The 25568-nt window shown below is 39.7% G+C and overlaps 1 protein-coding gene across 3 annotated transcripts in view; it reads right to left on the minus strand.

Annotated features, from left to right (window-relative positions):
* Nucleotides 1–459: 459 nt before the first annotated feature.
* The window catches only part of KIAA1328 (KIAA1328 ortholog), a 173304-nt gene continuing 148195 nt past the window's right edge, over nt 460–25568 (minus strand). For 2 of the 3 annotated variants that reach the window (XM_053932400.1, XM_053932401.1), the window contains one exon: nt 460–4503. In XM_053932400.1, the coding sequence (XP_053788375.1) occupies nt 4287–4503 (217 nt within the window). In that variant the 3' untranslated portion in view covers nt 460–4286. The remainder of the gene's footprint in view (nt 4504–25568) is intronic. The other variant, XR_008428694.1, reaches the window with a different exon arrangement.

The following is a 25568-nucleotide window of genomic DNA, read 5'->3' on the forward strand; positions in this document are numbered from 1 at the left end:
AATTGTCCTTCACTGTCTTGTTCTAGTTTAACTACTCATCCCTGCCCTCTGGCTCACTCCCACTTCATCTCCACCTTTGGTACAGTTATCTGCCTTGCATCTTCATCCTTTCTTGCCTTCATCTCCATCCTTTCTTCCTTACTCTTTAATTCACTTTTTTTTGTCAAGGAACATAGTGCTGGCTCTTCAATTCTCTTCTCCTTTGTATTTTGAGACCTCTTACTTCACACTCCAAAGGAGGCCTTGCTCCCTCTCACAGTAAGACCCATGTCCTGGAGAGGAAGAGCACGCTTAAAACAAATTCTTCATGAACCTTAGCAAACTGGAGACTCACAACATAATATGATGTGATGTTGTGGGAAGTGGAACACATTGTCAATGTCAGGACTGACAGCTGAGCTGGACAAAAATCAGAAGATAAGCCAAATAAAAAGTCTGGAAGAATAAATTAAACCCCGAGATAATTTATTAGATAAAGACCTCACATACACATATAAATATGTGCTCGAGATGGGATTCAACAGCAAGACTGGAAAGGCTAGAAATAAAAAGGGTGTGATTATTACAGGTCTGTGATGTGCAAGGTGCACAAAAGCAATAACTACACAAACAGCCAGCAAGTGTGTATGCACGAACCACTTGGGAAGGACACAAACTGAAGGCATGGGTAGGAGCCTTAGCAGCAGTCATGTTACTCATGGAAAACTCAGCCTGATGTGTAGTTAAAGGATATCCACTGGGAACACTCTGGACAAACAGTCTATACTAGACCAACTCCCCAGAAGCAGCTCCCAATATAGAAGCTCAAACTTAAAAGGACACTGTCACGTCATTGCTTTTGCTAGTTTAATTTTTGCATTTCCTCTACTGTTTTAGCAGATGGAAAACAATTCCCCTCCCAGTACCAACTACTGATTTTGTCCTTTCCTATTTGACAATCATTGATTTTTTTTTCCTAAGGCTATAAATGTTTTAATAACTTCAACTTTGTAGTGCCTCGTGGCAAAATATCTTTGCTTGCACTGACTGCTAAACACTATTCCTAATGTACTGCTGATAACTAGAGCAAGAGCCAGCATTATAAAAAATTACTTTCCACAGGGTCTATGAAATTAATAGCTTTTGTTTCTTTTGTCCACATCTCACAGAGAGTTAAAGCATACAGCTCTTCACCCATCAGGCATTTCAACCATCTTTTACTAGAAGACTTTGATTCACAAAGGTGTGCCCCCTGTATAGGTCTGACTGAGAGATAGCACCTTCAGCATAGAGCCTGCAACCCTGACAATGTCCTTTTAAAAAGAGCTACAACCAAAAACTATAGATTCAAGCCAAAAGTCACCTTCAGAATTAGAAATTTTTAAGTGATCATAAGAAATCCCAAAGCAGTTAAATATTGGCACCCACAAAAGAATCAAAGAACAGAATGCTCTCATGGAGTGTTCTCAACACAAAGGCACCTTTCAAGAAATATACATGTATTTTTTTCTATTTTGAAAGGTCAGTTAGCATTTATCAGAAAAGGCAATTAAAGTTTCAGTCAAACTGGAAAAGAGACAAGTAGCAATTGGACTGAAATCAGAGAACTCTTTATAAATGTGTCATGGTTTGACATTGGTGCTGAGGGGTCTAAAAACAGGACTCATCTTCTTCCTGAAGACAGAGGGTATCACTATTCCCTCTTCAGTTCTCTTCGTTTCTTGCTATTCTTGTGTTGTTCGAAGCTGAAACAGGTCTCCCTGGGTCACTACTGCATCCCCCTAAAATGCAGTCTCTATTGTAGGAGATTTTGGTTCAGTTCATGGCTAACAAGAAAAGTCTAGCTAAAAGCTACTTCATCATTTTCTCTCACCTAAATATTTTTTCTTCTAACATTTCAGGTCCCGGACTATCTTTCTTTTATTACAAATTAAGGAGGAGTAATACTTTTTAAAAGCCCTCATTTTCTGGAAAGGGTTAAAAGTTTAGACTCTCTGGACGGCCGATATCTCAGTCTGGCGTTCTGCCTCTTACGCTGGGCATTCTCTCCTCTTCTCTTTCTCTTCTGCCGGCAGATTTCTAGGTGCCGCTAGGCTCTCTGTCTCTTTCCCTCTTGTGGGGGGGGCAAAGGCATCTTTACTTCTCTCTACCTTTCTGTCTATAGGAGCTGGCTGGGTTCCAGACTTTTAGCCCCCTCGGCCTACCTGGACAAGGCTGCGTGGCTTCCCCTCCCCCACCCGGCCTAAGGCTGGGCAGGGGGGGAGTCTGCACTCTCTGACGACCGGAACTAAAAAAGAGAGTTCTCCTGGGAGTTCTTGCTTTTAACTCCCTGTGTTCTCAGAGGCGTGTCTATACTTTCAGTGGTCATTCTAGGTGCCAATATCTAAACCTGACCACTGATTGGTTTGACTTAACTTCCTGGAAAAAAAAAATTCACTTCCATGTCAAAAAATGCCAATACTTAAAAAAAACCACCAGGAAACAACCCCAAACTCTAAGATCTATGTGATGGTTATCCCCAAATTTCCTGCTGGTCCTTGTATATTTTTCTCTTCTTTCTCTTCCTTTTTCCTGCCCTCTTTAAGCAGCAGATTACTCAGCCAACAGAGTAAGAAAACTTATGTTCTCATCTGCTCTACTTGGGCCAGGGCACTGAATACATCTTTGGGACTCAGCAGAAACCTAGGCCTTCACAGGTTCAGGGAGTAGAACAAGAGGGACATTCAACAGCAGATGGACATATTTCAGAAAACTGTAATACCTCACTAAAAGCAGGACAGACCATGCAGGGACTTTCCACAGCAGTAATTTTCTGGTCCAGCAATGCTGCTTTCCTTCTTTTAACTCCTCTAAGCAGCTTTTAAAATTCAGCTGGGATGCACAGAAAGGATATCACCTAATTTCTGATTAAGACCGGGCCTGAATGAAGCAGCCCAGTGTAACCTGAGGTTCTTCTTCCCCTTCACTCTCCTTTTGTTTCATTGACGGAGCATGGTGCTGCCAGGGGCTGCAGTGCTCTCGTCTGAGATCCACTTTGCAGAGCATCACACATTGCACAGGAGGCAGACAGCAGCCATACCCCAAGCATCAGTACAGCAACTCAACCCAGCCATTAAGATAAGCAGGGTTGCCTAAAGAGACTGTCTGAAAAGGAGTACTGGCCCATGAAGTGGTGTTTGGGAGCAAATGGCCTAGAACTTGCCCATACTGGATCAAGCCTACCTTTCCCTTGCTGCAATTTTACTGTGCAAAATGAGTATTTTAGTCTCATATTTCTAGGAACACATGCCGGTGGCTACTGTTACAATAAAATATGAACACTGCATTGTGGAGAAAATGACCATTAATCCTGTAATGTGCAGTCATTTTTACCAATTCGGCACATTTCTTTAAATAACCAAGTACATGCAGTAGATGGAAATGCATTTAAATAAACTGAAATAGATACAGCATGAATAATTAAAGCTGGCAGGAAAGTGTGCATTGTGAGCTGCTAGTAGAAATAATTACTGATTTGTCTTATTTACAATGGAGCCTGGATGCAGGATCAAAATAGTGCAAGTTAGTGAAAATGTCTTAAGACTGCTCTTATACACAGCACTACTATGTATTTCATCTTGAAAAGTACATCAAATAGGTTTTGGATCTCTACGATGTCTGACTCTGTTCTGCTATTTCAGGGTTACATTACCTAGCACATAAACTCTGTCAAATAGCACTGATTTAAAGAGGAATATAATTCAAACCTGTGCCTAGTACATCAACCTTCAACATCATCTATTAACATTATCAGACACTGTAGAGTCGAGCTTACAATATATCCCCTAAAAACTCAGTGTGTTAAATATCAGAATGTTGAAGGAAAAAGTAGATCATAAAATCAGTGAAAAAGTACTAAAGTGCTTGTACCTTTATAATATGCCAGGTTTTAAACAGACTTGTTTAATTAGAAAATAATCTACTTTGAACATGCTGGTTGTTGAATGTTACGCAGTCCTTGCAAACTGCTTTAGAGCCAAAAAAATCAATAATGAAATATACTTCCGATATAAGGCTGGCAAAATTGTGACTTCAATGTATTAGAAAATGTTGTAGATTTTAAAAAATGCTATTGTAATTTGGTTACTTGGCACATGAAAGGTCTGGGAAAAAAGTTAACACTTTCTGATTGGCGTACCCCAACAACATACTTGCATCATGATCACTAAATCGAAAACCTGGATGCTAATTAGCTGTGTTTTAGAAGAGGGAAAACAAGCAGTGATCACTCAAATAATTTCAGAGTAGCTGTAGACCAAGGAGTAGTGTCAAATGAAGAAGATCTCCTCAAGGAGCCGGCTCTCCTCCAGCTCATCTGCTCTGCTCCTGGGGCTGCAGGGGCTCTGGCACCAAGAGGAGGACAGCCTGTGGTTCACACAGCAGGGCGCGTGAGGTTTGTTCCTGTCACGCGATTCTCGGCAGAGCTGTCCTGGAGCTGATACTGGGTTCATAGCTTCCACCAGGTCAAGAAGAAAGGCTTGGTACCTGCAGAAACACACCAAGAAAACAGAGCTCTGTTAAGATCACAGCACCCCATGCAGGAATTGAATCCAGTTTTCCTGCCTCCATAAATCAGACCAGACCTAGATTTGTTTGACAGGGGCCACCAGCACAGAACTATTTTTGCTGTATGGACTCCTGTTCATAACGACAACACAGAGGTACTGAAAAAGAGGCAAGCAAAGCATGGGTGCTCAGGTTATTTTAGGCTGTTTCATCAGCTTTTCCATTTGAGGTGTGTAATGTCTTAGTTGCACTCTGGAGACTGAACACAGACCTCAGAGAGATGACAGCCAAAATACACCAAACAAGGCAGACCCACGCCAGTAATGGTAAAGTGACTTATACACATGCTGCACTCTTTTTTTTTTTTTTTTTTTTTTTGTCTTTGACTAGACCTCTACACTTGATTTAGTTTCTCAGGGATTTGAAAACAGCAGGAGACTTTATTATTATTGCCACAAACTACATGTGCTTCCTGTAAATCTCTGTGTACTATATGGAGTCTGTCTGGTGGAAGAACTGAAGGAATAGAATCTAAGCAAGGCAATACAAAATCAACACTTGAGGCATCAAGAGGAAAGGCACAGGTGCTAAGCATCACTCAGACTGTCCTTTAAGTGCAAGTACAGACATGGGGGAAGGTGGCAAGCCAATGTGATCTGGTAACGCTCACTGAATAATGGCAGGTACTTGAGACGGGGACTTTCTATTAATATTCAAGGGAGACAAGACTTGATCTAAATACCAGCACAAGATTGATCATTACAATATATTTCCTCCTGTCCCATTTTAAATGTCTTAAACAATATCATTTCCACTGCTTCCCTAGGGAGCCTGTTCTCCAGTGATGTCTCGGTGATATGTAAGAGATATCACTCCAAAGTTTTTACCCAGAGTCCCTTTGTTCCATGCTGCTGTTAGCACCAACCTGCCTGAATGTTCCCAACCCTGAAGTGATTCACACATTCAAAGACTTCCATGCACAGAACATTATTCACATTATTCACCCCAGTGAAACTATCAGCACAGGTGATTGGATCCTTAGGGTATCTCTCTTGTAAGCAAACAGAGTTCATCTATAGCATGAGGAAACATCTCAAGCTGTTCTCTGCTTTGAGAAAAGCCTCTGTTTTTACTTTTGTGACTGTAAGAACCTAGAAAGACTAAGCAACTAAGACAGCTGGGGGAGGTTTCTCAACTCAGATGAGATGAAAAATCCTTAACAACAAACATCTATAGCAGTTTATGGATATGAGAGATTAGCTGTGGCCCATGTATCTCCTAAAGGCAGACCCCCACCTGTGCTAACAGCCTTGTGCAGCAGTAGGTAGAAGGTTTTCCTACCCTGAACTAGCCATGCCATGAAAAACACCCTTCTTTATCTCCACAAGTAAGTGCTACATCCCATCCATCATCAGAACACTGTCACAGAATCGTTTAGACTGGAAAAGACCTCCAAGAACATCAAGTCCAACCTTTGACTGGTCACTGCCCTGCCAACCAGACCAGAGCACCGGGTGCCACACACGGTCATTTCCTGAAAGCCACCAGGGATGGTGACTCCACTACCTTCCAGGGAAGCCCATTCCAGTGCCTGACATGACAAGTTACTTCACCCATGACAAGATAACTCCTTGTTATGTCTGAGACACAGAACCACTCTCTCGGCTCAAAGGAGTTAGCAGTGGCACTGATGAGTTAATACCAGTGTTAATGGTATTAATGGTGTTAATGGACTACTGAAGTTATGCTATTTATTTTAATTTTTGTTATTTCTTCCAATCTGATGGTCAGTGTCATTTCTAATACAGTCTGACTTGACATTACTGCCTCGCAGGGCTCTCTCCTGCTTGACTACATATTGTTTTATTTTCCTGCAGATATGTTAGCTTTAATCTCACTCACAGTCAAAAAGCTAATTTGCAAATTTCTTTTGCACATTTTAAGCTTGTCTACATGTCTTTCTATTATCTAAGTAGCAAAAAAATGAGTGTCTCAAAATGAAAAAATGCAGCTTTTGTTTCAATTGGATCTTGTTCATGGCTAACCCTAAGCAAATGTGATGTCTTTTAGTTACCCTAACCAAAAAGTTCAGAAGGATGTGGAGTTTTGGGTAGCCAAAACAGATAATTTTAGAGAAATCTGTTGTTTGTACTAGCATTCAGAAAGTACCCTTTAAAAACTGAAACTCCTCAAAGATATCTCCAACATAAAATGGAATGAGCTGCACTGATAGCAAGAACTAGCGCACAGATATATCAGATTTTTCACATGGAGAAAGTTTAAGACTAGACTCTATATAGATACGCACATATGGTTTGAACCCCAAAGAAACCCAGTTAACACACACACTGCTTTCATTAGCCACACCTAAAACTTCTTTTCAGATTAATCTAGTCTAGCATACAAATGCTTATCTCCTCTGACAGTAATGCTATCATAAAATTTCAATTTGTCCAGCAGCCATATGCAATCAGAGATTAGGCAGGGGAAACCAAACCAGCCAGTGCATTTACAGCAAACGTGCAGGCCCTAGATTTCAGCAGTACCTTCGAGTTCATTTCTTCTGCAAGTTTATCTAAGTTTTACAGCATTTCTGCTATCAGGAAGGCTAAATGATTTGGCAGATTACAAGCACAGCAAATAGCAAAGATTATGCAAAAGACCAGGTGTTGTAAATCAGTCTATTTGACACCATAGTTATATATGCAATAAAGTGAATGAACTCCGCTAACAGAGCACTATCTGATAAAGAGAATGCTCCTTGCAGGTATTTAATGTTTAATCCCAGGATAATGGTTTGCCCAGTTCATCTAAGTAACATCAGACAGCATCTGGCTGGAGGCAACAAAGTACACCTAGAATGGTTTGAAACTTGCAAAGACAATTTTCTCACCATTTATTTGTATCCTAATATTTAAAAAGACACAGTCAGAATGCTTGAATCCAACTTTCTCTAAAACCAAGGTATGTATTCTTTGCATGACTTGAATAAAAACATAAGTAAAAACAGGCTTTATTATTATTATTATTATTATTACTACAACACTTAATGGCTTCAGTCACATCAAAGTTACAGGATCGCCCAGCCAAGAGTCAGAATATTTCAAACAGGAAAACTGATTTGGCAAACTTGGCTTGCCAATAGTGAATGCTCTTTTAAAGGAAACTAATGGCCAAGGGTCTCCTTATTTTGCTACTGCTTTCAGAGGAGAAAAAAATCCCAAACTTCCTGCAGAAGTACCAGCACTGTACATTAAGCTACATACAGAAATTCCTCACGTATAGATGTTCAACCAAGCAACCAAATGTCCCATCAGTGCTGATGCTTACACACATTTTCTTTGATAGGTTTTGCCCTCCCAACAGAAGGAAAATGGCATGGGCAACTGTCCCTTTAAGGATGGTGATAATTCAGTCTGTCCTCACTTTTTTGGTACATTTGCCAGTGTGCTGGAAGGTCAGTGAGCAAGGGGAGTGTAACCCAGGTTCTTGTCAATGCATCTTTTGGAGTGGATTAGAATGAAATGTCACATAGTCCAGTGGGTTAAAATATACTCAGGCTCGGTGGGAATGCCCAGGTACCTCCCCTGAGTGGGGAGGGAACTTTCATTCCTCTGGTGCAGGGCCCCAGAAATGAGTCTGGGGGCACTTAGGGAGTCTTTGATAATTTATGATCCCTTCTCAGGGATTGCCTCTCATTTGAGCCAGTAATGCTCCATCAGATCTTCCCTGGGGGAAGGGAGCAGTTTAACAACTAAGAGAGTTATGTAAGGAAGAGCAATTAGCATAGCAAGAAGCACCATCTCACCTCGAAGGATCCAGGTTTTGATAATTCACCTCTTCTGTCTCATGCAGACTAGCATATGTACTCCCAAAAACTCACCTCCTCCCTTGAGAGATGCAAACCTGGCCTCCACAAAGCAGCCTGGCACCTCCACAAATGGGCAAATGTTATGAGTCATTAATCATTAATAGTCCAGTCTCTCACAGCATCTCCGCAACGGACTGGAAAATAATCTCTTTTTTTTTTGACACTTCTCCCATGTATACTTTTTCATCTAACTTTAATGAGCTTGAAAGTCTGCATGCTTCATCATGGGAGAAGAAAATTTGTAAGGTCTACAAGTTTGCATTAGAAGTCTAACTATTTAGACAGATAAAGGTTGGTGAAAGCAATCTTCTAAAGTCTCCAAAAAATTCATCAGGAGACAGAACACTAAGAGCTAGTGTACAAAGCAGAAGGAAGGCAGGGCCATAGGCAAGAGAATAGAGATGAGAGTAGGGAGACTAGACCACAGTAAGCTTTGAAACTCTTCTTTCAATGAAGAACTTTCACCTTTGCTTTTATTGTAGAACATAAAACTCCAAATACAGCTCACAGAGCAGCAAAGAGATGCTCAATCTGGGAGGCTGGTACAACTGGGATCAAGCTGACCAAGCTGGTACAGAGCAGAACTGCAACCTGGGTAGCAAAATCCACCCTGATCAGGCACTGCATAGCGCTGTGAAAGCATTCCCTTCATCTCCTCTGCATTACTAAAATAGGTTGCTAGAAATTTGTCTCCTCAGCCACTAAAACTCTTTTGGAAATTTTATTAGATACTCTCAGCATTGGCTCTTAATTAAATAAGTATCTAGTAGACTTTATAAACTCTTAATGTAAGAAGAGTTTTGTAGTCTATCACTAAGATAACAGGAAACATCATAAACCATTACGATTCAGAACAGATCATTAACCACACACATTTTAAAAAGGAAAACAAAAATAAACACAAGATGGCACAGACTCAAATCCCTCTTTCCACACTGTGTCTTTTTCGCTGCTCATGCCACAGGAATACAGCTCTCTGAACGCCTGCCTACAGGTGAATCGACTTTGTCCCGTGTTTCCAAACTGAACCGGAAGGAAGGCTTTCGCACTGTGTGGCGAACACACAAATAGAACTGATGTTCTGGGAACCATAAGACCACTTATGCCCAGGATGTTTGCTGAGAAATCACCTGAAACCACTTGGTATTCCTCCTGATCAAACTTTCAGGGCACTCAGAGCTCAGACAGCCCCACAATGTACAGTACCTAAGAAATGGTCAGATTATGCAAGAGTGATGCACAGAACACGTAACTGTGCAGGGTATTAGAAAGAACAGTAATCTTGAAGGTCCGCTTGCCTCAACTGGCTGAACAGTGATGTTTATTTATTTAGACATTTGGGATATGCCAATGGATTTTTAATGTTTGTCTATTTCCCACTGTTGGTAAAATATATTGTATTTCTTACACACGATCCAATTTTTAAACTACACTATTGTATTTTCATATCATGCAGTCCCATTTAGCCATTAATATTATTTGTTCCTTCCTGAAAAAAACCAGCACAACTTCAACAAGTTTGATATTTGGAGGAGTGGGAATCTCCTTATGAGGCAAAATAACTAAACTTATTAGAGTCATAAATACTCTGACAGTAAAATATATGTATATTTCTTTAAACAAGCAGTGTCAGATAATATTTGATCACTATATTTAGAGACATCTTTTCATTTACAGTCTCTGAAAATTTATTCTTCAACCATAAACATGTAGAAAACACATGGACTGTCTCTTTGCAAGGTGATGGCATTTCAACAAAGCATACTGGCAATACAGTTTTGTAGCTGTATAGGCTAACTTTATTTAACTGTATATACCAGAGGAAATAAAAAGGTTTATTTTTATACTACTGCTTATATTTTCAACATAAAGTTCAAAGTGATTTACTAATGTTACATGAATTGCCTTTGAATTACAGTACAGTATTGTGCCTAAGTGTTAGTGTAGCCTAACACTATTTGGTATTCATAAAACACCACCTGCCCCCAAGCACTTTACAAATGCTAAATACAGCTAAAACCACATTCAAGGGGTAGGGAATAGACCCATTTTACAGAAAATTAAACAGTTTATTGTTATGATAGAGCAAATATCAAATCATTGTTTGACTGGAACAAACAGGGGAAATAAAAGCAGAGAAAAAACAGATGTACATAAGAAGTGGCCTGAGCAGCCAAACTACCTAAAACATGAAGACACCACACTAGTGATACAACCCGGGGCTATATGGAAGAAACAGCTATCATCCACACCCAAGCTCTACATGTGAAGGGAAGAACTCAACCCAAATTAAAGGGTCCTAAGCACCTCCTGCCATCTTTAGTCTGGCATCCACAATTACAGCATAATGGATGAGAAGTTATCTCCATGGCTTGTACTTTCAACACCTATGTACCAACCCCCTATCCATAAATTTGCCTAATGGTTTTTTCAACCTGCAGTTTCCAACACATCCTGTGACAGCAAGCTCAGCAAGTTCACTGCTGTTGACAGACATACTTTTGTGTCTGAACACCTTGCCAGTATTGCCTTAAGGACTAACTGCAGTTAAGTCTCTTTCACATGGTGGAATCTGGTAAAAAACAGCTGCACATTCAATTTATCCACCACCTTCACAATTTTGAACCCCTGATCATTTTCTCAGTCTTTTCCTATCCAAAGTCATTGCTTCTTGGTCTCTCCTTAAACTGCTTCATCCTGCTGATAAAATGAATTGTTCTGTGCACTTTTCCTAGCTTCCACTACAGCTTTCTTGAGAGGCAAAGATCAAGCAGAATCAAAACGTGGCTACAGCAAGACCTATGTATCCATAAGCTGCTGAGAAATTCCAGAAAGGTTTGAACTCTACAAATCCTAGCCACCTGCTCTGAGTTCAATATCACGTAGGCATGGTGTTGATGACTCTTCCCCAGGTAAATTACAGTTTCCTTCACTCCATTTTGATTTGCCTTTTTGGAATTGTTCACTACTGACATATTATTGGATTACCTGAAAGACTTAATACTGAAACACACAAATTTATTAGGTCACTCAGGATATTTTGCTGTTCACTTCTCACCCCAGGTCACTGATGAAGAACCAGCCCAGTGAGTTCCGGGGGAATGCCTCTGCTAACTTTAAAAAATGAACATTAAGTCACTTTGCTTGCTATCATTTAACCACCAGTAAATCCCTAGAAGGAATAGTCCTCCAATCCTACAGAAACTTTATTTCTGTAGCAACTTTTGGTGTGGAACCTTGGCAAAGGACTTTTGAAAATGCATAGGGCTGAGCTGATACCCTAGATTCTTCTTTCTTCCCCACTCCCTGCTCTGTGAGAATAATCCAAGTCTTAACCAGCAGGCTATTTGGCCCAGGAAACCTGAGATGAATATGTCAGTGAACATTAGAGTTTGGTTGGGTAGGAAGTGAAAGCTGAGAAAGAGAAGCTGATCTTGCAGTCATTCCCTGAAAGGCCACACATCAGGATAAGGGAGCTTGTCTTTCATGTGTGAACTGCACCTTCAGAGACCAAAACACACCCTGAGGGGATATTCCCATGTACTGAATGTCAAGACACCAAAATTGAAATAAACTACAACACAGTGAAGGACAATTCATGAGGCTGAAATATTAAGAGAAGGAACAAGATTAAATTAAGAATTAGAGACAAAGGGACTGTGACAGCCTGAGATTCCCATTTTACTTTCAAACAGGCTGGAACTCAAGCAGATACTGCTATATATGTATTTAAAACAAATCCAGGTGGAGGCATACTTCTCACCTGCAACAGGTCTGTATCTTCCAAAAGCATTTCAGAGTTTCTTAGTTCTTAAAGAAAAAGATCAGACTGCAGAATATTTCAAAGCAATTAAAAAAAGATCTGAGCCTTTTCTTTAAAATATATCATACAATGTAAAACAGAATATATTTATACAGTGTCCTCAGCAAGAGCCTCCTGGAGTGCTGTAAAACCCACACCCACGTAATAGAGAGCTTACACTATCAGAGACTAAGAGAGCTCTCCGAGGCAGTATTCACAGAATCATAACCTAGAGAAGGAAAAGACTTATTAGACCATCTAGCCCTCTCCCTGCTGACAGAACTGCTCCCTACAGTGTGCTTCCTCACATTTGTTGCTAACAATCAGCCTCTCTCTACTCTCCTTGGGAAGCCATTCCACAGCCAAATATATCTCATGCTATCATTACCATTATTACTTATTTATGGGCCACGGTATAACCTAAAGGGCCTTGATCAGGATCAGGGGGACCAACTCTAGTACCACTTGTAAGAGCACTCCTCTCTCCAAAAGAGCACACAGTCAAAAGAGGTAAGCCAAAGCCCAGTGGGAAACATAAAACATACCATTAAGGAGAACAGAATAGTATGTGAAGTGTCACAAACGTCCCATGAATTTTTGCTTCAGAGTTTGGTGGGAGGGAAAAGTGTGTGTCACGAATAATAACATCTTTCTGATAGTCACCTAAACAAAGAGGATTTTCTTCCTCCAAACTTCACCCTATTAGTTATGGCTAAAGATCATCTGGCATGGTACTGAGAAATCAGTCTTCTTTTTTTGATGCAAATACACTTTAAGTATTTAAACAATGTTACATTTTTTCGTTCTGCTCTAGTCTCAGTCAACATTTATCTGAGCCACACATATTTTAATATTCTCTCATAAATAAATACCTCCAGCATTGCAACAGATTTTGCCACTCTCCTTCCATCTTTGACAATTTTTTCCAGTAAGCAATCATCCAGAAATAAGCACCATATCCCCTAGAGGGGCTGCACAGAAACAGAGAAGAGATCAGCTCCCTCCAGCACCCACACAATGGTTGTCTGTGCACATTCAGCCCTTCTGCTGCTGCTTCCTTGCTCCACAGGTCCCTCCCTTACCTGTAGGTCTTGCAGAGCACTGAATTCAATGCCTCATTTTCTGGGTTACTAACAATTATCACCAAATCGTGTGGAAAGCAGCATCGGAGATTACAGCCCTCGCACAGGAGAATTTGGAGAGAAGCAGCGGAATAGATAACAGTATCACACGCCTGCTAACTGAAATGTGCTGTGCTTGGCAGTGTTCTGGGATGAGCCTCCCTCCCCAGCATGGTAAACAGTAGTGAAGAGCTAAAGAGGACTTGGATTTGAAAGAGGCTGAGGACTCTGGTTTGCCCCTGGCTGTTTGCATACCAATCAGTGCCAGTGCTCTAAAGGACACCAGATCCAGCAAGAGCATCTCAAAAAATTTCAGCCCTAAGGCAGGGCTGATAAAGATATTTCCCCCCCCCACCCCAGTTTTTATCCTGGCTTCACCAATGGTAGCATCCAAGCAGCTGTCATTACTGAAATAAGAGTTACTGCTGCTCTCATTCCTCCTTGCTACACAAGCAGGACATTTTCACTTACCTTCTCATCAGAGACCAACACCTGCTTTCCTCACCTTTCTACATTCCCATCTCAGTGCTCCCAATCCAGTTATCCTACCTCTTTGCTGCTGGTAACTCAGCCTTTGTTATTTGGACTCAGACCCTCCTGCTGCCCTGTTACCAGCCTGCCAAATACAATTCAAAGTGGTGCTTCATTGTTTTTGTCTCTGTGTGTTTTTAGTAGTTAAATAATAACTAACTAACTAAAGACCAAGAATAAGAAACACCACTGATCATTTATTTCAAGGTATGGCTGCAGGCTGCGGCTGAATTGGCATAACTGAGGTTGTAATAATTCTGGAAGAGGGAGGGTGAACGACAACATGAGTGCTGGGAAGAAACCTTTTAAATCAGATCTGCCAGTGACAGAAGAATAATTTAGAATGAAGTTTTAGTACAAAAGAGAGAAATTACAGAACCAGGTAACTACCACAGAGTTTAACAACCACCTTCTGCAATCACTCTGTTTGTATTGTCCTTCTCTCCCCTCCCACACAGCCGTTTCTGTGTCATCAAGTCTGAAAGCTCTTCAGATCAGAAAATGAACCTTGGTGTATGTACAGCACCTGGGGCCCTGATTCTACTGTGATATTACATAACAACTTTGCACTTCAGAGCACACTTAGCTTTTATTCCTTTTAAGCACTCTATCATCACAGCACATCTTCAGCAAGATCTTCACCCTTTATTGTTCTGGGCCAAAACTAAGCTGTCATCATCTTTTCTGCCATACTTCATCCCCCTACATCTCCTGCCTTAACAGCCTTTCTTTTCAATTTTTCACTCAAGTTTGTCCCCAAGCATCCTTCCCCTCAAAGCAAACTCTAATTCAATGAATCATCTTCAAAATTGTGCCTTTTCTTTTATAATTTACTAAAGCTTCTGACAAAGGGTTGCATATGTAAGTCACAGTATAATCCTGCACCTCCTCTCTGCCAGTCTCAGTGCTGCTCCTCAGTTTTGATTTCTTTTGCACTTCTCATCTCTTCTTCCTAGCACACTTTCAGCAAAACTGGGACTAGCTCACCCTACAACTTTGTGGGTATTAAATAACTACAAAACAATTCTAAGGGGCATGGCTTAGGGGAAAAAGAACCCCACCACATACAGTTTGCTAAGTCTATCACCATTTACATGTATTAGCAACCTGTCTTTTTCACAAGCTCAGTCCAAATTCCCAGCCTGCCAGATAATAAATCAACTTTTTGCTTCAGTTGTACAGTCACTGGGAGATCTGCATAGTTTTAGGTCAAGCATTTATACCCTTTTTATGATTCCAAAGTTTCTTACCTTGTCATTTAGTTACTGAACTGTGAGCTTTCATTGACTTTCTAACCATTGTGGCAAGAACTGCAAGTAGCTGTGCAAGATTTAAAACCTCACTGAGCAGAGGAGTAAAATCAGACTGCAGTAATTTTAAGTATATATTGGGGTGGAACCATGACCCTATGGAAGCCAATGGAAGTTCTGCCACCATTTCACTGGGGTTGGCTTTCTTCCCTGCCATTTCTTGTGCTGGGTGACTAAGTATTGCAAGCTCTATATTTTATACTTTGGAAATAAGATGGCCCAGAATGCTTGGAAATAGTTTATTCTACCATTCTATTTTCCCTTTTATCCCCCCCCACCCGTTCTGGTTAAATATTTTACATACAGTCAATTGCTGTACCTAAACAGCAGTTCTTCTTGTGGTTCTGCATGATCCTTCCTCTCCTGCTTGTCAGCTTAATTTCTTCTGCTGTGGCGTGGAGTGTGTAATAGCAAATCTAGCACTCAAATTCTTGTTTCTTAATTATCTCTGCCCTGTCAGCTATATCAGGGAAAACAAGTTGGCATTAGACAATTCAGATACAAGTAAACATCCAGTTGTGATAATATAGAGTCCTGCATTACTGTCATTACGGAAAAAGCTGTTTCAGGGAGGCTTAAAAAATTAAATAAGCCCAGCACTTCTAAATGGCTAAAAACCTAAGGATATCTAAATTATTCTTCAATATCGTAATCATCTGGGAGAATCATGATCTTATATAATGGCCATTTTAAATGAAAGGTTTGCTGCTCTCCACGGTTACCACTTCATTTTTAATTGTGAATTAAAGTATAATTTAGGGTGGCTGTATGCCAGCTTGACTAGAGAAATTTAGACAGTAACTCTGGTTGAAAGAAGGGGGGAAAAAGCAGTTGGATTTCTTTAAGTAATAGAAAATCACTCACCAAGTTGTACTTTAAAACAAAACACTAGAGCTTTAACTCAACAAACTGACTTGAATTAAACCACAGAAAAAAGTGCTTGCACTGTAAATCTTACAGGGCAGAAGTGATGGTAGGTTATCATTCTGCTTATTAGCATGCACTTTGGAGAGTTCAGGGCAAGTATGGATACGCATTCATTCCATTTTATGCTGCACATTACAGAAAACACATTTCTCATAAATAATTCATAAATGCATTGTCTGAAATTTCAGATTCCAAAAATACAACACCGTTTTCAACTTTATGGTTGCTTGGTCTTCAAAACAGAAACAGACAATTGGATGGATGGACTTCACAAACCTGATAAGAACCCATCAGTCAGAATTACACTCCAGAGGTAAATGCAAACATCTCCCAAGCAAGGCCATGATGATAGACCCGTGCATGTGCTAGCAGCCCCTTGGTAGGGAACAGGCAGAAAAGGAGAAAGGGCAGAAGTAACCACATAGTGAGGTGTGGTGGAGAGCTAGTAAGTTGAAATTGGGTAGAAACTCAGGGGAATTTAAATTTAAGGTATATTAACAGTCAAAATACAAAGACTGAATATAACTTGTCTTGCAAAAAGCCCATTCTTCAGACCAGACTTCACTAGAAACTTAAGCTCTGCTTTTTGTTCTCAGCTTTTAAGTGGTATCACTTTGTTTATGATATAGTAACTGGCATCATCTTTATGTCAGCTATACTAACTACCACGAGTGAGGTGAATAGGTTCTTGAACTTCATTTGAAGTCTAATTCCTGCACAGAGCAGAGTGACCACAACATACAAAAGAAACTGAAGTATGCTTCACAGGCTGGAGTGCTTAGGGTTCATATACACAGTGATTTCTGTATCTTGCTGACATTACAAATGTAGCTTATACTCAGTTATTTTTTTATCTTCATACCACACTCAGAAACCTGACATCAGATAGCAACTGCTTTTCAGCTAGATTTGCATTCCCTTGCTCTGTTCTACTCACCTCCCAGTGACAGGCACACACAATTTGGGGTGCCTTACCTAGGTATCTCTTATCTAGAGAAATATTTGGTGCCCAGCTCCTAACAGAACAACAGCCCATGATCTCCCTATGCATCAGCTCTTTATATGAACCAATTCCCTCCAATTTGCCTGAGAACAAACATTGCAACTGAGCTCAAATACTTGGCATCCCAGTGCACTGAGTGCTTGGGTGCAGACCATATGTGAAAAAACAACGTTCTCATAAAAATTGTATTCCAGTACCCAACTGCTGTAAAACTTCTCACTCGGTGCTCCAGCATGGAAAGACTGGGACTATCTGTCACTCTATTCCATTTCCAGGTGTGCTGAACTCTCTGGGGTAATATTTAAATCAGCTGAGATTTCATACATCAAAGATGAGGATACATAATTCAAGAGGAGCCACTGAGATAAAACAGTAGCTGTAAAAAATACGGCGTGTTGGTGGTGCCTGGTTTAGCATGTCAAAGAGGGGCCACTGCTGGCGAGGAGCCGCATGCCGCCGGCACCGGAGCAGGTCGTGTGGCAGAGCAGGCACAGCCTCTGTCTGCTTCACAGGGACACAGCCACCGAGCAGGTCTGGCACTGTGCAAGTACCGGGTTGCAAGGCACCCTACAGAAAAAAACAACAGTGAGGCACAGAGCACGAGGTGCTCAGGACCGGTGTCCCTTGGCTATAGTCATCACACGCTAACAACCTCTTTCAAAAACTTTACACAGGTGGTAGGTGTCCCACTGAGATAAATTACCTACTTTCAGCTACTGAACAGATGGGCAGGGAAGTGAAATTTTAGTTTGTTCATTCCCAGCAGTAACTAGCAAAGATGATCTGGGCTGCTGCAGGATTACTTTCCGATAACCACACACCTGCAAACAGTCCATGATTCTGTTAGAAACTACATAGGGTCACTAATACACTACAAAATAAGGCAGGGCACTTAACAGCTCAAGAAACTGATGCTAAGTCTCTCATTCCCATATTCTTCAGAATATACTCCACGCTGAGTGAGGCCAGAAAGTGTAGAGAGAGGAACCTCAACAGGCAGGAGAAATGGGCTCACAAGCATCTCACAACCTGCAACAACAGGAAATGCCTGGTCCTGTACTTGGGGAGGAATAGCCCCAGACACCAGCACATGGCAGGTTTGACTGGCTGGAAAGCAGCTTTGCAGAGGGATCTGGATACTTGTCCTGATACACAAAAAACCCTGAATAGAAGCCAGCAAAGGCCAGAACTGCTGAAAGGTCAAGGGAGTTATCTTCCTCCTCAACTCAGCACCAGTGGGACACAGCTGGAGTGATGCGCCCTGTGCTGGACTCTCCAGTGTAAGAGACATGGACTCAGATGAAGATGATTAAGGCTTTGATGTATCTGACACAAAAGTAAAATGTGAGAAAGCTGGCACTGTTCAACCTGGAGCAAACACAGCTCAGAGTGATCTCACTAATGGGTATAAACACTTGATATGGCAAGGAAAGAAGCTGGAGCCAGGCTCTTCTCTGGAGCGCCCAGTGAAAGGACAAGAGGTAATGGGCACAAATTGAAATACAGGAAATTCCATTCAAATGGAGGTTAAAAAGTTGTCTTGCTATTTAGGTGGTTGAACATTGGCACAGACTGCCCAAACACAGACCAAAAGGGCAAAGACTGGCTACAAAGGACTGGCTGCTGATCAACCACCCATGCAGTGAAAGCATCATACAAACAGGGAAGTTTAAAATACCAATCAATGCCTGCAAACCAGGAATCTCCAGAAACAAATCAAAACATGAACCAAGGACTTCTGCCCAGAAAAGTCTGCAACTCATGAAAACCAGGATTATGGGAAACCTGATGTTAATTTGAACAAGTCACTTCAACAAGCAACAACTTATACTTTACCAAGTCACTTAGAACTATTCACATGCAAATAAATTGCAGTGTAGCCCAAACCCTTGTACATATGTCTTTTCTTTTTAAATAAGATGGTCATAGCCACACTGTAAAAAACTTAACAAAAACTGTTTTAGTATCTTCCCTTTAAGCTTGCAAATATTTTCCTGGCAGAAGTCCTGAGCTAGTTACAGCAAGATCTCTCAAAGGAAACAGAACTTTAAAAAAAAAAACTCAAAAAAAAATACACTACAAAATGAATGTGACCCAGGGACTTACCCTTCTATGCAACAACACGATCAGAGTGCACAGAGACAGTGAAGTCCGCAGGGCGTGAAATTAAAATTTTCACACAGATACAATGAAGTAATGATACAATGTTACAACCTTGGCACAAAAATCTTCTGGTTTGAGTAAAGTCAATGTCATGTGATGTTACGGTTTGTGCACTGGTAGAAAGAGTCTGCTGCTAAAAAGTTCATAGCAAAATAGTAGAGGCAAAAGCAAGAAAATTGTACAGCTAATTACAACAGACCTGTACATTCTAGTGATCCAGACATCCCTTAAGATGCTCATCACAGTTGAATCAGGCTGTCAGTGCAGGCTGATTTAAGAAAACACACTTATCTTTCATGTCTAGAAATCTAGCTGCTGAGAGGCCATTAGGAAATAAGAAAAAGATTGGCAAGGAAGGGGAAGGGAAAAAACAACTCTCTTATGAGGTCAGTTTGTTCCCTACAAACAAGATAGATATACAGGTTCAAAATTCCAAGCATATGGATAAGAACAGGGATGCACAGAGCAATTAACAGAGTCAAGCAGAAGCTGGGATGAGCAGCAGCTGGAGCACTGTTAAAGTCCTTCTAGGAATTGCTTCACCTGCTACAGTAAAAAGAAAAGGCTGTGCTGGAAGAACACTGGCTCCAAAGGACAAGGTCATTGGAACAAGAGAGGAGCTTGAAAAATTCCGGGCAGAAGCAGGCACAGGGCCACAGACACTTCAGAATACCATGCCACATGACAGTGGTCACGTGCAAAGCAAGCAACCTTTGTACTGCAGATACTCCAACACAGTCCCACAGGGATTCACCAGACACTTTGCAGGGAGCAGGAAGCATTTTATTTCTAAGAGTATGGAAAAGTCTCTCATAAATCATAAAGCTGCTTGTACATTAGGATGTTTCACAGAGACCCAACAGACTGACACATATGCATGTATTCTATAAAATATAGAGGCCTGAATTCTGTGGGGGAAGAATCGAAATTCAGTAATACTGCTCATCTCAAACCACAGTTTTGTGATCACAGGCACAGAAGTTAATGCTTGCAAGAACTACTGGCAATGCATTTCCAGTAACCCTTCTGGAAATATAATAGAGAAAGTCAGTCTAACAGTGCAAAGGTCATTTCTTACAAGACAAGTTTCTCATTCTGCTGATCCAAGACGGTTCATACAGAGAAACATACAGCCAAATGTGACTTAATAAAAACTTCAAGTCTTCAGCTTATTAATTTTTTTTTAATTTTTCTCATTTCATTCCAGTGATTTCATTAGGTTAGATTTCTTCATCTTTATTATAAAATAATCAGAACTGAAATGTTTCAATAAACCCAATTTCTGTTTTAAGTAGTAAAAGATGATTCAACACAGATGAAGCAAAAATGAAAGTTAAAAGTACAATGGCATTAGAGGCTTTGAGAATATACTTTAAAAGATGTTAAATACATATATTATATATTAGTACTCTAGAATGTCTTTGTTTTTTACATTAGAAAAAAGAACTGTATCAACAATTTTTTTTTTCATAGAATAAAAGAATACTTTGGGTCAGAAGGGTCTTTTAAAGGTCATCCAGTCCAATCCCTTGTAATAAGCAGGGACATCTTAAACTAGGTAATTTTCTCTATATTCTCCAGCACTATAGAACAAAGCAAAATACTTCAAAACTTACAGGTGGGAAGAAACAAAGGTGAAAAACAACACTTAAGTCACCACTATTAAAACAGAGTGCTAACTTAGTACAGGGCAGAAACAAAGATACAATATTATTCTCAGTAAAAGTTTTAGATTTCCATCATATTTCCAAATTATTTCCCTCCTAACACACTCAGACTAAAAGAAATAATTCTTTTTTTTTGCCTCTCAGAGGGCCATAAACTAAGTACCATCCCAAAAACAACACAAAACAGATCAAAATTAACATACATGGCCCCAATCTACTGGGGAGCTAGAAACATGTTGCATGGAGAAATTTAAATATTAAATATAATCAGTATCTACAATTAAATAAATGGTGAAAAAATCCAGCAAGATACTGTTTTCCTTTTAGATTATCTAAATGTTGAAGAGATAGCTTCAGTGCTCTAATCATAGCCCATCACAAAGCCAAACTTAACAATGATCAATAGCATGTTTTTTTGGAAAGGAAATGTAGCTTAGTAAGAGAAAAAGGTCACACCTGCAGTAGAAACTGGTGCACCCAGCATGAATAAAGATCTGTAAACAGAGCCTATAACATCACTCTCTGTTTCGTACAACTCAGTATCAGAAAGCTAAAGGGATGTTACCTGTTTCAGGGTTCCCCAAATTAAAGCCAATAAAATAAAAACATATTCAGTTCAGTAGTTCAAAGTTCAATATTCTTTATACTGAAACACCACCATTACTTTCCCCAAACAAATGTAGAAGATACCGTGGCTCTTTCATTACTCTACCCAGGAAAAATCAGGACCCAAATTTTCTGTTATGATATCCTACTGAACTCATGATAGATATATAATATGTTAAGATTGAGACACAAGCCTGATACTGGTTTTTCCCAATCAGAAATGTCTCAACAAGGATGATAAGAGATAATAGTTATTTAAAAAATAAATATTTAAAAATCATTATTATAATACATATATTAAGAATTACTTTAAAAAGCTTTATGAATTAGAGGAAATGACAATAACAATCTTGAAATATGTGGCATTTAGAAACACAATAATGATAAAAGGTCAGGATACAAGCTCACTGCTGGTTTCTGTCTTCATTTATATCATCTGAATGTGCCATCTCACAACTCTGTCTGATGCCCACCAGTTTTTCCAGTAGACAAGACAAGAAAGAATTGTTCCCTACTCATTTTCTGCAGGCCACTTTTAATTTTATTAAATTCTGATAGTACCCTCAACTCAGCTACCTCTTTTCCAAGCTGAAGAGTCCTAATTGTGCTGTTCATTCCATAAAATCTCTCTCACATCTGCGAGCAATCCAGATTGCACTACCCAGATGTAACAACCAACACACAATAACCACTACTGAGCAAAACTTTGCTACAGCAGTCCTTCACTTCAGAAGTGGAAACAATATAAAAATGAGAAAAATTGTTAAAAATAATGGTCATCCTAGGGCTCCAAAAATGGAGATTCAACCTACGGAGAAAGACTTCAGAGGAATGAAAAGAAACCTTACCAGTTTACGTGAAACAGTAAACTGTCAGCCAGTCCAGTCTAAATGAAGAAAATGGAACAAGCTGCTACCTCAAGGGAAGGAAAAAAAATACCACAAACCCACAACATCGAACCCCACAAAGAATTCTGGCCAAAGAATAAGGGTTATTCTGCTGAAAGCATTAGGTCCAATAACAAATCCCAGTTTTAAGTATGTAAAATATAGAAAGTTTAAGTTAAAGCTACAAGAAAATGAAGTTACAAAAGGAAGAGGATGATAAAGCTACAGCAGAAAAACTCCATGTGAGGACTTATGATGAAGTTTCTGAAGCTACAGAGGACACGGTGGAAGACCTGTTTGAAGGTGAAATGTCTTGCAAATAAATTACAGAAGAACTCTACGTGAATGAACAAAAATTAATTGCTGGGATCAGCTGATACTCACTCAAACTTCTGAAGGAGCTCAGGTATGAAACAGCTGAACTGTTAACTGTAGCTTGTAAGTTACTGCCTAAAACTGCTTCAGTTCTGAGCAAATGCATGATTTTTTTTTTTTAAGTGATCTGGAAAGAGGAGAAATCTACAACTGAAGAGGTCTAATGTTTAGAACAAGCAGATTGATAGAAATTATAATAAGGAATTAATAAACTTGACATATTGGCAGAAATTAAATATAAAATCCTCATTCACTGGGGACCTCTACAAGATTCTTAAGATTATTATGCATATAAACAAGGAAAATATAGTTTATATAGTCTATCTGGAGTTCCAAAAGTCCTCCAGCAAATCTATTACCAAAGACTTAAAAGCTGACATAAACTAAGAGAAAAATCCATTAATGGACAGATAACTGGCTAAAATTCAGGAAATTAAGAGAAAACATTAAAACTAGTCTGCTATAAAGTGGCCAGAGAGGTCATCAGTGGAGTTCACAGAAATTTGTGACGGCCTGAACTCTTTAATGCATACACAAGTGGCCTAGAGAAAGGACAAATAAGGAAGAGACATTTATTGATAATACTACACTATTCATGGTAGCTCAAAGAAAAGCTAGATGTCTTTATAGAGGCAGAAAACTAGAATATCACAAAGGCTTAAAGAAGTATGGGAATGGGGCAAATCAGACGCTATAAAGCAAGAACTGGTTACTGTCCTTAGGTGACAGAGAGGCAGGAATGTATTTTTGAAGGAAACTCATCAGGTGGAAATAACTATGAAATACCTAAGAACATAGAGCTGTGTCTGCATGCTGAGACCATCCCCTGGTGCACAGCACATCTGATGGGCAGGGATGGGACAAGACTGGTGCCAGGCCCTGGCATGACCAAAAATCACTGCAGTACCACAGTCCCCAGTTTCGAGTTACAGGGCGTCACCAGGTACAACAGTTCAAAACAGGACTCTCCAAAGCAGCCAAACTTCCATCAGTACGATTTTTATTGAAAATATTTCTACATTACAAGCTCATGTATTGCTGAAATAGATGCTGCATGCTCACAATCAGGCATATACACACCCTCTCCCAAAGTGGAGGGCTTTACATCTTTGATGCCTAAGCCCTTCAATTCATAGCACAAGCATTAAAAGTATATTAATAATCAGGGCACTGACCATGCAGTACATAGGTTAACCCTGCATTTGCCTCCAATCCATAATGAAAATATGAATGACAAACAACTTATTTTCAGTTCCACATATTCAGCTACAAGAGAGATAAGGTGTCAGTGTGTGTTACTCCAGGCTTATTTTACAGCTCACAGGGATAACAGGTATGACCAAAAGGATATTTAGCTGGTTCTAAAATAAAATAGTGAGGGTAACTAGTTCAGTTGTCTCAAGATAAGCAAGACAAATTCCATCCTAACTATACCCTCATCACAGGTAAACATCATTACTGCATGGGCCAGCCAAGCACGAAGATGTGCTGTGCCAAGATCCTGCCCTAAGGAGTTTACAGCCTGAAAGGCCCAGGAAAGTGAAGGAAAGAAGAAAAGGGGAATTTATTAAGCATAAGCAATATGGTAGAAGGATGGCAGAGACATCTTTTGGGGCAAAGGCTTCTTAAAGTAAGACCTCAAAAATAAAACAAATCTCCAAAAAACAAGAGGAAATGTCTCAGATGAGAAAAGAAATTACTACAATACTAGGAACAGAACACTTGCTTAGAGAACCATGAAGACAGGACTCAAGACTGATCTTACCTTGCCAAGCTTTCTAGAAATTGCCATCACAGTAGTTCTAAAAACATTTTTAGAAGTACAAGGCAGAACACTCAAGGTATCAGTGCAGGAAAAAGAGACAGTAACTTTTTTTTTTTTTTTTTTTTTTTTACAAAGGAGTAGAGGAAAGTACAGAGGAAGCTCAAAATATTTTGAGGCTGTTTTCATTGCTGTGATTACAAATGCAAACAGGAATTATATACAACGAACCAACATTCTCTTAAGATTTGATGTGGTATTTGAGAACCTGCAAATGCACATGGGGAAAATTGTAAAAAATATTAATTAAAATAACAATGAAAATGATGCAAGGAGTTAACTCAGTTTCATAACATGATTTGTACTCTACTTTCTTTTGCTTATTATTACTTTCAAACTACAGTCAAGTTATTGTCATACCACTGAATGATGGAAACCTTGCCAACTACTTCAAAACTGACACGTTTTCTGTTGCACTGAGCATTCCCAGAAGACGTTTCCCCTCATTTTAATACAAAATCCTGTCAGATCCATGGAGCTGAAAAAAAAATGTGTAAAAGATACATAGCTGTAATAGACCTCCCCCAACTAGTCAAGTTTGGAATAAAAGACGATCAAAAAAGACTCAAAGATCCAGCGCTAGATTAATGCAAATATCTGCTTGTTTGCAAGTGTACTTTTTGATTAAACTGGCATACATCAAGTACAATTAGAAGGGTTATTTATAACTAAGAAATACATAATTCTGCATTTTAATGAGGGTGACAATTACAGCCAACAGTTGGTAATTAACATTAATCCTTTTGCACTGCAAATCAGAATTTCCCAATATGATTTTCATTGTCTGCAATGGACACACCAAAACTGTTATTGCAAAGTACCTATTAGGTGGGCTGCTTTGACGCAAATAGGTGTTCCTGTTACACACAGTAAAGAAAGAAGCCAATGATGTGTTAAATTTGATAACCTCAGATGTAAATACAGAATGTCACTTCAAAAATTTACTTGATGTCTACAAC

Source organism: Vidua chalybeata, chromosome Z, assembly GCF_026979565.1.
Source record: "Vidua chalybeata isolate OUT-0048 chromosome Z, bVidCha1 merged haplotype, whole genome shotgun sequence".
Taxonomy (NCBI): domain Eukaryota; kingdom Metazoa; phylum Chordata; class Aves; order Passeriformes; family Viduidae; genus Vidua; species Vidua chalybeata.